General features: G+C 30.6%; 1 protein-coding gene across 1 annotated transcript; it reads left to right on the top strand.

Moving 5' to 3' along the window:
• The first annotated feature begins 675 nt into the window (after nucleotides 1-675).
• On the top strand, nucleotides 676-5,123 carry LOC126769638 (probable N-acetyltransferase san). Its single transcript, XM_050488524.1, has 3 exons — nucleotides 676-810; nucleotides 956-1,279; nucleotides 4,102-5,123. The coding sequence occupies exons 1-3, from the start codon at nucleotides 803-805 to the stop codon at nucleotides 4,298-4,300; spliced, it is 531 nt and encodes a 176-aa protein (XP_050344481.1). The 5' UTR covers nucleotides 676-802; the 3' UTR covers nucleotides 4,301-5,123.
• Nucleotides 5,124-13,084: the final 7,961 nt, after the last annotated feature.

The following is a 13,084-nucleotide window of genomic DNA, read 5'->3' as shown; positions in this document are numbered from 1 at the left end:
AAAACAATACTATAAATTGATTGTCAAATGTGCGTTCGTAGCAGTTCTGCCAACTGCACCGTAATTACGGTATAAATAAAGCATAGATTTACTACTGTAGCGCTTTAATTACGGTAGCACAAAACACCGTAACAATGATGATCGATTTTTTTAACTATATAGTTATTTGTTATACATATTTCTGAATATGTCTATGAATTTTAAGGTTTTTTATAAACTTTCGTAAAAGTTTTCAATTTTATTTTAAGAAAAGCACTTATCTTTACACATTTTTTTTACTTCTACCGAGTTCATTCTCGCGTATAGAATGAAATGAGTTATGTTTGTATGCTTTTCATGAAATCTATTTAGATCAATCTTTTCTCACAGCAAGCCTACAAATCACATGGTAATAAGTAATAACTGTATTGTTTTTATTTCCTACTGATGAAATGATTAAAAAACATGTTATAAATAATATGTATAAAAATTGGTAGGTAATAATTATACAACTTAATTTAGGTTAAAATATGAGTATTAAATTAAAACGTTATTTCGCTGATAAAACCCCAAGTAAATTTTAACGTATTTGAAATATAAATTAGTATACATTTTCAAAAAACATCGCATATTTTTTCATAAATTCTGCGATCCCCATAAATTACAGAGTCGGCAACACTGGTTTCAAGAAAACTGTCAACCCTGTGATGGTGAAGAGTGAGCGAGTTAGCTAATGTGGTAGATGGCGGGAGTGATCTCGTGTGATATAACTGTGTTAGATTAGTTTTAAAATTTTAGTGTAAAATAAAAAATAGTTTTTAAAATGACAAGGTAAATTTACATTTCTTTGTTCCATGCAATGACCTGTGTGCTACCGTTTACGTCGATATTCGTTTAAGTCCTAAGATCAACGATAAGTACGTCTGCTTAATATCACTCAAAATCGTTTTGTTAAAAGAACACTTTGCTATTTCAGAGCTAAAATAGAACTTGGCGATGTGACACAGCATAATATTAAACAATTAAAGAAGTTGAATACAGTCGTGTTTCCAGTTTCCTACAACGACAAATTTTACAAAGATGTTTTAGAGGCTGGCGAACTGGCAAAACTCGCTTATTACAATGATATCGTGGTTGGAGCAGTCTGTTGTAGAATAGATACGTCGGAGAATTCCCGACGATTGTACATAATGACACTGGGGTGCTTATACCCTTACAGAAGACTTGGAATAGGCACTCTAATGGTGGAACATGTGCTCAAGTATGTTGAACAGGATGGCAATTTTGACAGCATTTTCTTGTAAGTACTCGGAAATATATTATTCAATTGAACTATTATAATTTTGTGTAGTTATTGTTGTTTGTAGGCATGTGAATGTTGAGTTTGTTACATTTGATGAAACAAAAGTAACCTATTAATTAGAAAATAATATATTAAAAATGTTAAATTTTTTGACTAATTTTATTGTATTAAAAAAAACAACACAATAGAATTAAAAAATAATTTTAAAGATAAATTTCATTACTTTTAACAAAGTGAATCTTGTAGAAAAATGCATTGGTAATCTGCCTTGTCTATCTTGTGATTTTTAAAAAATTTAGTATTATTGCTTACAAATTCAAAAAGAGTACATAATTTTTTTAACCTTGTGGAGGAATTAACTGTATAACCGTTGCAATCCCATATGATTGGCATACTACAGAATGTTTGTTCATCAAAGTTTTCTTTGTTTTTCTTTTTCATCCTAGATAATTAATTAGAACACAATGCTTAAGCATTTTACACTCTGAGTTTACTCCAGTTGACGTCTTTGATATAAATCTTCTCCAATGAGGGCCAACTGTTAGATAATGCCAAGCTTTTCATTTCTTAATGTTTTTTACCATGCCCCATGATACCAGTTAGTTTCATAATTTTTCTACTAAACAATAGTATAAAAAACAATTTTTACAGCAAAACGGAGTAAAATAATTTATTATCATGATTTTATTAACCACTATAAATTGTCCATAAAGATAATATTAAATAATATTGCTAACAATATTCCAAGTAGTTATAGCAATCATTATGATAATAACACAACACAATTTAAACATTTATAATGTTATTAAATTAAAACAGAACTTGCAAGAAATAGAGACATTAGGAATGTTTTTTTTAACAAGAAGTGGAAAAATGAATTGTTTTTGCTATTTACTGTGTGTTAAGGTCATCTGCTAATTATATATTAATAAATAGTCATAACTTATATATGTAAGAATAGGCTTCTTGTTATGGTTTCACATCTTAACTAGTCAACCAATCATGCAATTTGCATATACATTATCAGGGATACAGACGAGGACATAAGGTACCTAACTCCTGCTCCCTAATGTAGTCGAAGCCCCAATTACTAGTTATATATAAATATATAATTACGTATTTGTTAATAGTTTTGATTTAGAGATTTAATTAATAAAATAGAATAGATTCATTTATATTATTGATAACTCATTAGTTGATTAAAATTTAATTACATTTGAATTTTGATTACACTTTTCTTTGCTTATTATATCTGATCATCATTATAAAATACATCATTATAAATGTTCTTCTTGATAACAATGAAATCGTTTACTTTGCACAGTAAGGATGATTAAGCTTAAAACTTTTAATAAATCTAAATAAAATCAATGTTATTTATCAATAAAATTTAGTAATGAACTTGTATAGTAACAGATGTATATATAACATATAGATCCCATTCTTGCTGTGCTAATCTATGGGAAGAGGTGACCATTGAGAGATCCATTTGTTGTTCTGCCTACATTAAAAATATCTAATAATACATCATATAATCAAATATATGTACTTTAGGCTTGAAGAAAAATTATATACTATACCTATTTCTTATCACAGTTTGATATGTTACTCTTAAAAACAATGGTAAGAAGTAAATAAAATGAAAGGAATACCCAGGGACAGTGCTCTTTCACTAGTGATTGTGTCTAAACATAAAAATTAGTAAAATAAAATTACTGAATAAGTTTTTATAATTATTTATAATGTTGAAAGTTTCTTCTAATAATAATAATAAATATCTGTTGATTGTCTTTTTGACAACCATGTTAAATCCTCTAGCAACAAAATAGAGATGTGTGTATTTAATATATTTTTACACAAACAAAAAATGTATTCAAGTTTTAATTTTGTTTCCGTAACCGTAACAGCCTTTGAATGTCCCACTGCTGGGCTAAAGGCCTCCTCTCCTTTTTTTTTTTTTTTGAGGAGAAGGTTTGGAGCTTATTCCTATATTTTTGAGGAGAATTTTTGAGCTCCAAACCTTCTCAAAAATTTTGTTTATTGAATTTAAATATTTAACATTGGTAATCATAGTTAAAACTTTATAATTTTATATTCATTTGGATATAACAATTTATGGTTTTGGTTTAGTTAAGTCATATTTGACTTATTTGTAACTTTATACTTTTGGTAATTTGACTTTTCATTGGATTTATTTGATATAATTTTTGTATAGTTTATATTTAAATCAATACTTTGAAACTTATTGGAACTTTAAAAATTTACTTTATGTAACTACTTTATTAAGTTACTATTTAATTTAAATGGATGTAAACATTCAGGCGCCCGAGCACTTTTGTATTAATTTAATATTTGAGACTAAAGTTATATTTTTTTAATAAATAATTTTAGAAATAGGATTGCAGATTTTTGTGAATCAATTTGTAACAAAAAAAGTAGTTCTTATCTGACTTCTGAAGCACTATTCTTTTTTTTTCCTCATTAGAAATTCAATTTTAACATATCAAATTTTATACCACCACAACACACCACACATAAATGCCTTATTTAACTAAAATAAACATCTGTTAGTAGACTAGAATATTAAATTGAATGACAATGATATTTTATTTATGGATTTCATATAATAAAATAAAAGATATTTAAAGCTGAAAATCACTTTGAATTAAGTATATTTATCGATACTATAATGGATATATTATCCTTTAGACTCTAAAGAGTAGAAATTCAGAGTGTATAATTAATATAATATGCATGGTGTAGTTAACATATTTTATGCAAGAATTATAAAGTTAACCGGATAATTAATTATTTTTCAGGCATGTACAAGTTAACAATGAAGGTGCAATAGATTTTTACAAGAAATTTGGATTTGAAATTGTCGAGACAAAAGAGCATTACTACAAAAGAATAGAGCCAGCTGATGCACATGTTCTGCAAAAAACAATAAGGCAACCACAATCGCCGCCAATGCTGAATGGAACTGTCCCTCATGCGAAAACCAATGGACATGATTGAAAAGCTTAGATCCCCACTGTCTCAACTCAGTCGTTATTGCAAAATGGAGCAAGTGATAAATAACATAAGAATCATAATCAAGTCACTTATATATTCACACAATGGATAAAATGATAATTGTAATGAATGGAAATAATGTAGGGTTGTGGTTGTGGACTTCTGAGGCCATAATGATAGGTATAATATGACTGATATCATTGTCAAACCTTGTACTGTACATATATTAAGTACTTGCATGTTATTGACCAAAATAATCCAATTTGCATTTTCTCAAAATGAGCCTATCTTGATTCTTTACAGGAAATAAACTACAACTGATGAATTTTTTAATAGCTTAGTATTTGTAAATTACTTCTTCTCAATTTGGATAATATGTAAAGTAACATGTAATTAGCTCTAGGCAGTCTTTTAATTAAACTTGATGGAATGCAAAATTTTGTGTCCATTTTTACGGTGTAATAATGTAAGACTTACTATAAGTGTAGATCACTCTGGTGTAATTTTCTTTTTTTTTATCTCAAATTATCTTTTAAAGATGTCACCTCGCAATAACTTTAGCATTTTTTTTATATTTCCGTGTGACAGTTGTTGTTGTTTTTATTATAACTTTATTTTTATTTTATCTCCTAAGAAAGAATTGTTAAAATTATTTCAAAATTGTCTGTGTTTACAAAAATGTATGTTAAAAATACTCTTCCCATTGTAATCAATAGGTGTTACCAAAAGTCAATTTGTCTGCTGTCAAAATAATCAAATTTATTTGTTGATTATCATGTTTCTCTAAACTTTTAGAATTAGTACAATAAACATGATTAATATTTTTCATCTGTTTTGATCTCCACTACCATTCCTTCTACAAACTTTTATGATATAAAAAATATAAAATGGTCGAGCAAGTTCTGATGAGGATGAGAAATCATTCAAATAGTTTATAATTCTTTAATTGAGGCAATATACAGTCTATGTCGCAAAATTTTAATTATCTTACAAATGATATATTTTAGTCATATAGACAAATACACGAATGATAATAAATAAAATAAATTTATAAATATCAGAACACAATTTCCCGTAGCCAGAGTACCAAATGCCTTTCGACTTTAAACTTATTCTGAAGGCATTGCTTCCCCTATTGATATGAAATACAATATAAGTAATAATGATGCTAGTGCTGAGCATGTTGAAATAACCTTAAGAGTAGAGGAGGCATGTATTTACGAAACGTGGTTTTATATGTTTTAGAAGATGATGTCGTTGGTTGGATTTTCTTTAGTATAATTACTTTTGAAGGCTTATTAAAAAAGGCTTCAGTAAATTTAAACAAACAAAATGGATAAGAATAACTTAAAAAGTCATAAAATAAAGGTGGTGAGCTTTAATTGTAAATCTCTTAAGCGTTCAATAGACAGTGTGAGAAGACTTTGCTTGAGTGCCGACGTAGTGGCACTACAGGAGACTTGGTTACTACCTCATGACCTTACCTACCTCGGCACTGTTCACGACGAGTTTGAATCTACTGGTACGTCGGCTGTGGACACCAGTGCCAGCATTCTGCTAGGCAGACCCTATGGTGGCGTCGCGCTCTTATGGCGAAAGGGTGTTTTTTCTTCTGTGTCAGTGGTTAAATGTAATAACGTGAGGCTGTGCGCGATCAAATGTAAACTTCGCGAGTATAATATACTATATTTTTCTGTTTACATGCCTACAGACTGTGCAGATAATTTAATAGAATACACAGAGTGCCTGAGTGAAATTAATGCAATTATTGAGGATTGTGGAATTAGTATAGTTTTTGTATTAGGAGACTTTAATGCGCATCCTAATGAGTTATTTTTTAATGAAATGATACAATTTTGTACTGATCAGTCTTATGTATGTGCTGACTATGAAATTCTTGCTAATAAGAACAATGTTTACACATATGTTAGTGACAGTCATGGGTCCTCGCGGTGGTTAGATCACTGCATTGTAACGGAACTAGCTAGAAGGCATATACAAAGTATCAATGTTATAAATAATGTGTCATGGTCTGATCACTATCCTCTGGAAGTCCATTGTAGTTTTAACTATAATGCACAAGCCAATCATAAAAAACTAGAATCGACCCCGCTCTCTACTAACAAAATAATATGGGGTCATAGGGATAGTGACCAGATTAAACTATATACTGAATTATGTAACAATAGGTTAAGTTTAGTTAATTTTCCAATAGAAATGATCGATTGTTGCAATAACGTATGTAATAAGTCCGAGCATAAAGTAATTATAAATAAACTGTATAGTGATATTATAGGTATATTGCAGGAGGCTGCAATATTATCCAGCCACAAAACTGTAAAGCGTAGTAAGAAAGAATATGTTATGGGATGGAATAAGCACGTTAGGATGGCTCATTTGAAGGCTCGTAATTGCTTTCAGTCGTGGATATTAGCTGGAAGGCCGACATGTGGAGCGACATACGACGAGATGCGAGAATCACGTAAGGTTTTTAAGAGCAAATTAAAGTGGTGCCAAGACAATGCCGAAACAATAAAAATGGATATCCTCGCCTCGTCGTATGAGGCTAAACATTTCAGTAAATTTTGGGAACAAACTAACAGGCTGAATGCAAAGGCAAGCCTTCCGGCTGAGGTAGGAGGTACCAGTGGCTCTAAAAATATTGCTAATATGTTTAAAGCCCAGTTTAGCGTGGACCCATGTGAAATTTGTGACTGTGGGGATGAGAGCGATGCTGGGGGCGTTAGTGTCGCTGGTGAGGGTCCGGTCTGTTTCACAAGAAATGACATAATGAAAGCGTTAAACAGCATGAAACGTGGGAAATCGCCGGGTCACGACGGCCTCAGCATCGATCATTTAAAGTATGCCGGTATTCATCTTTCCAGAGTTCTCAGGTTACTCTATAATCTTTGTTGTAGCCATGTTTATCTACCAGATGCAATGATGATGACTGTTGTGGTGCCCATAGTTAAAAACAGAACAGGGGATGTGGCAGACGGGTCAAATTACAGGCCGATATCACTGGCGACAATCACAGCAAAGGTCCTGGACAGTCTTCTTGATGCACAGTTAAATAATTCAGTCAAAATTCACGACGCGCAGTTTGGCTTTAAGCCTGAATTATCAACTGAGACCGCAATACTGTGCCTCAAGCAGACTGTGCGGTACTACACTGACAGGAAAACGCCGGTATACGCTTGTTTTTTGGACCTGTCTAAAGCTTTTGATCGAGTGTCATATAAAATTCTTTGGCAAAAGCTCAAAACCGAAACTAGCTTAAGATCCAATCAAATCTCATTGCTTAAGTACTGGTATGAAAACCAAACGAACGTGGTGAGATGGGGACAGTCACTAAGCGATTCATACAAATTGAAGTGCGGAGTAAGACAGGGTGGCCTCACATCGCCCAGGCTTTTCAATTTGTTTGTGAACCAACTGATTGGGAGGCTGAGTGGAGCCGGAGTTGGATGTTCCATCGATGGCGTGGCTATGAACAATTTCAGCTACGCGGACGACATGGTTCTGCTGAGCCCTTCAGTCAGTGGTCTCAAAAAATTGCTAAAGATCTGTGAGGACTATGCCAGGGTGAATGGACTCAGTTACAATGTGAAGAAAAGTGAATTTATGCTTTTCAGGGGTAGGAACAAGCCGATAAATTGTAATCCTGACATAAGACTATATGGCACACCCCTGAAACAGGTAACTGATTTCAGATACCTTGGTCACATAGTTAATGAAAACCTCAGTGATAACAGTGACATTGAACGTGAGCGTAGGGCTCTGTCGGTCCGAGGTAATATGTTGGCTCGCAGGTTTGCACGGTGTACGACACCTGTAAAGCTGGCCCTGTTTCGAGCATATTGCCAATCATTTTACACGTGCAGTCTGTGGACGAACTATACGCTGAGGGCCTACAGTGCCCTACGCGTCCAATACAACAATGTGTTGAGGGCGGTGTTGAGGAAACCTCGACACTGTAGTGCGTCGGCAATGTTCGCTGATGCTCGCGTGGACGATTTTTTCTCTATAATACGCAAGCGTGTCGCCTCCATTATGAGCAGAACTTCGAAAAGTACCAACACCCTCATCAGCACATTGGCTTGTAAATTGGACAGTCACTTCTGGGAACACTGGAATGGTGTACATGTGAAGCGGGTCTAATTCTAGGATTAAGTACTAACATAGTTTAAGCATTCGTTACTAATCTATTTAATTTTAATTATTTATTTTAATTTATTTGTTATTATTTTTAATTTTATTTGAATTTAATGTTAATTTTAATTTAATATGGATTGTTTAATCTGAAATAAAGTATTATTATTATTATTATTATAGCTAATTTTGAAATTTTGTTCCTTAGACCAATGTGTGTGTTTGTGTGCATGTATGTACGTACATTTGCGTAAACTGTTGTAATGTTTTTTTGCCTTATAACTAACGAATGATGTCAAATGAAACTTTTCTAATTATTTCAAATGAAACTTTTCTAATTATTTCAAATGAAACTTTTCTAATTATTTCAAATGAAACTTTTCTAATTATTTCAAATGAAACTTTTCTAATTATTTCAAATGAAACTTTTCTAATTATTTCAAATGAAACTTTTATATGGTGGGCAGATTACATCGACAACAGACCAATTTTCATGATTTCTCTTCGAAACTCCAGCCAAAAACTTGAGACGGCCAATGATAAAACTTGAATTATATGACAAGTAATCTACATTTCAAAATACTAAATATTTATGTCAGCACGTTTCTTCTCTCTTCATGATACGAGTTTATGTCGTAATTGGTATTATTTAAAGTTAAAAAGAGCAAAAGTTTTTATGAACCTAAACACATCAGTTACATCCCTTAAGGTTCAAAAGTTTATTCACTAGCACCACCACTCACCAGGATATAAAGGAACTTATCAAAAAATAAATATACAACTCAATTATAAAACACATATTTATTTTATGAATATAACATTAGTGCATTTTTAGAATACTGTTATGCTTTCTAAAAGCTTCAATTCACTATCACAGACTATAAAAATTTCAAACTGGACATAAAAATTAAAATTATACATCTTGTGAAATAAATACACAAGCAAATGCAAAGAAGTATTTTTTGTTTTAAAAATATGTTGTTTTATATATCCTGTTTATAATTTTACTAATACACTTTATATTCTGAGATTCGGTATTGAAGGTAATTTTTAAAATTTAATTATATTGGTACGGATAAGACTTGTCATCAATATTTTTTCCAAATTCAAAGCAGTAATCATGTCTAGGACTATAAGGAATTGTTTTTTTTTAGAATTGATATTCTAATTTCACTATACATTACATATTCAAACAAGCTCAATATTTTTTTAATTGTGTTAATTTTCTAGCACATGAAATTACTAGATAAAATAATTAGGAATATGTATGTAACATAAAAATTATATGCGCCCGACACAGTATCCGTTTATAAATAAGATAAAAATGCAATAATCAGTTGATAGTAAGTATAAGTAGGTACTTACTCGTAATTGGAAGTTAAATCATTTTTACAAAATAAAAGTTTTGAATGAGTCATGCCAGTGTTTTCTTTTAACAACGTAGACGTATCAATTATATTAGTTTTGTGATATTTGATTTATAAGCAATAATTTTATTTTTCGTAAAAACTTATTTGATAACACCAAAATTTTCTTATATTTAGATACATTGATTTCATAAAATTTATCAAAAATATTACAATACAATGGACACGAGCATAATATACACTTTTTTAATTATTATTTCCAATCTAAGCTTTGATTATTAAAGCGTTTTAATTGTAATGTTAACATTAATAAAATGTAATTTAATGTGATGAAAAAAAGGTAATTATTATTAAAAATAAACTGCTATTTCATAAATGCATAAGAAATAAATATGTTGGTAGATATAACCCGTATAATTTATATTAATAATAATTAAATTAAATGCAAAATCATTTTGTTTTCTAAGTTTGTTCGACTTCGCAAGTTTTAGGGCTCCCAATTCATTCAAGCAACACGAAACAATTTTATTTTGCGTAATGCGATAACCTATATAGTACTTTTAATTTGAAGTATGTGTAAAAAAAAACTTAATTTATTTTAAAAGACCTTTTGATTAAACATCAAAGTTTCTAATGAGACTTAAATTATTATTTAATTTGATAACGGAATCATGTATGTAAGATTTTATTTATTAATAAAAGTGAATTCAATTCCAGTTTTTACGAAATATAATCAAAAATATATCAAAATCACTTCCGATTCCAGATCAATTTTTAACCTGAAGCATGTACCTACCTAGATATATTTATTTTGTATTTTTTTTTTACTATTTCCATTTTAAATTACATGTAATTTGCTTTTATTTACTATAAGCGTTTAGTGCTATGTATATGTATATGTATTATATATTAATTAATGCTGTTTGCACATTACACTGTGTACGTAATTATATGCGAATTATAATGAAATGTAAACGGTTATAAATATTTGAATGAATAAGAAAAACAACGACCGTAAAATAATTGACATTGTAATAAAATAGCTCTAGAGTAAAAAAAAGGTGCAAGTCGAAGCTAAATAAACATAAACAGTCTAACTGTTTATTCCGTAAAATACAAATAATGTTATTAAATAATGTCGGACTTATAAACGTTTAGTATTTGTTTAGTTGAAAACTTATTGAACTAACTGATAGTATGATGTTACCACCGCCTATTGACATTGACACTAAGAAATATTAATCAACCCTTTCGTCAATGCGCCACTAACCTTAAGGACTAAGATATTATCTCCTGTGCGTAATTACACTGGTACACTCACAAAAATCGGAACACAACTATACCGTGTTACCGACAAGCATTGCTGTTTGGCGGTTGTGTATGTGACGAGTGGGTGGTATATACTCAGACGGGTAGCACAAATCGTACCAGCAAGTAAAATCAGCTCTGTCATCTATTGATTTGACAATCGAAACACCCTTAAACAACACGAGTAGGTAAAGCCGTAATAATAAAACATTTTTTTTAGTTTCCTCAAAATAATTTATGAGGTCAAGTAAGAAGTACCTTAGTGAGCAAAACTTTATAATATTAATTACAATTACATATATCTAATTAATCTGACCATAGACCTAAGAAATTTTGAAGAAACGGTTTGCTTTGGTTGTTACTGTTTTTAAATAAATTATTAAAAAAAAATACATGTTATCCAAATTGATTCAAAACCGATTTCAACCTGTATTAGAACAGCAGTCTAAACGTCATACATGAGCAATCATGATTGTAATTTTATTTTGAAGTGTAATAAAATTAATTAAAGAAATAATATAAAAAAGACTCGTGTGTAATACTTGAAGGGTATATCCCGTAACGTAACTTCCATGGAGCTTGTTCCTCCACCCTGTTTCATAGCGGGTTAGTTGGAAAATTTTATGCAAAACAAATGGGTTTACTCGAAATGTTTTCATTTAATGAATAACACAACATATAAGGTAAGGTAACAGCCTGTGAATGTCCCACTGCTGGGCTAAAGGCCTCCTCTCCTCTTTTTGAAGAGAAGGTTTGGAGCTTATTCCACCACGCTGCTCCAATGCGGGTTGGTGGAATACACATGTGGCAGAATTTCAGTGAAATTAGACACATGCAGGTTTCCTCACGATGTTTTCCTTCACCGTAAAGCACGAGATGAATTATAAACACAAATTCAGCACATGAAAATTCAGTGGTGCTTGCCCGGGTTTGAACCCACGATCATCGGTTAAGATTCACATGTTCTTACCACTGGGCCATCTCGGCTCTTACACAACATATATTAAACTCAAATTAAAGTAATTTAAAATAGGTTTTAATACGCGTTTTTCTGTTAAAATCTATCTTATAAACGTTGCTTAGCGGCTGTTTAGTTAAACGGAATGCGCTCTAACATTATTGATTTGACATATGAAAGAAAAGGACAGTATTATTTAACTAATCACCTACTAAGCAAGGTTTACAACTAAGGTCGAGTGTTTTATCTTTTTAATGTATTATAAATAATAAAATAAATAAGTTGAAATTGTTATAGTTATTATCAGGTTTATGATTATGAGTGTTTAACAATTAGGCTGATTTTGTTAAAATGTATATAATATTATTTCAAATCGATTGTACCTGCTTTCTGATATCGATCGTGACACACGGACGGACGGACATCAAACTCGCCACGAGTCGATATTTCAGATATTAAACATCAACTTTAGCAAAATGCCGACATTATTAATTGCTTACTATATTGATAAACATACTTTTATTGATTTAAAATGTACTCACCGAAAACTAGGCGGCGCTTAGACTTCATATTACATTTATAATACATTTCTTTGCTTACAGTTTAAATCGAATATCGTACAAATTAGTAGCATCTATATAATATATGAAGAATTCCATTTGATATTGAAAAAAAGATTACTACACAAAACAAAGTCAATTATAATAGGTAAGCTAAGTTAACCGTTTCTTATTTTAGAATTATTTAAAGAATTCAACAATCTTTTGACACAGATTATAAATTTCGGACCACCTACCACTAAATGCATTATTTACACACATTTAAATTACATTAGAAGATTTTTTGTTAATTTCTAATATTATAGTCCTGTGTGTGTAATCTAAAAGCCTGCTGTTTTAGTGAAGATAAAATATTATATAGTTTAATTCAATAGAATTCGCACAAAAGATAAAACAAACCAAAACTGGTAAGAAAAACACAATTTTATATAGTTTTTTTTTT

This window comes from Nymphalis io, chromosome 7 (assembly GCF_905147045.1).
Source record: "Nymphalis io chromosome 7, ilAglIoxx1.1, whole genome shotgun sequence".
Lineage (NCBI taxonomy): Eukaryota > Metazoa > Arthropoda > Insecta > Lepidoptera > Nymphalidae > Nymphalis > Nymphalis io.
Note: the sequence above shows the minus strand (reverse complement) of the source record. Positions and strands in the feature narration are given on the sequence as shown.

Coding starts and splice junctions, on each gene's coding strand:
- LOC126769638 (XM_050488524.1), top strand. Junction 1,280..4,101: donor AATTTTGACAGCATTTTCTT/GTAAGTACTCGG, acceptor ATTATTTTTCAG/GCATGTACAAGTTAACAATG.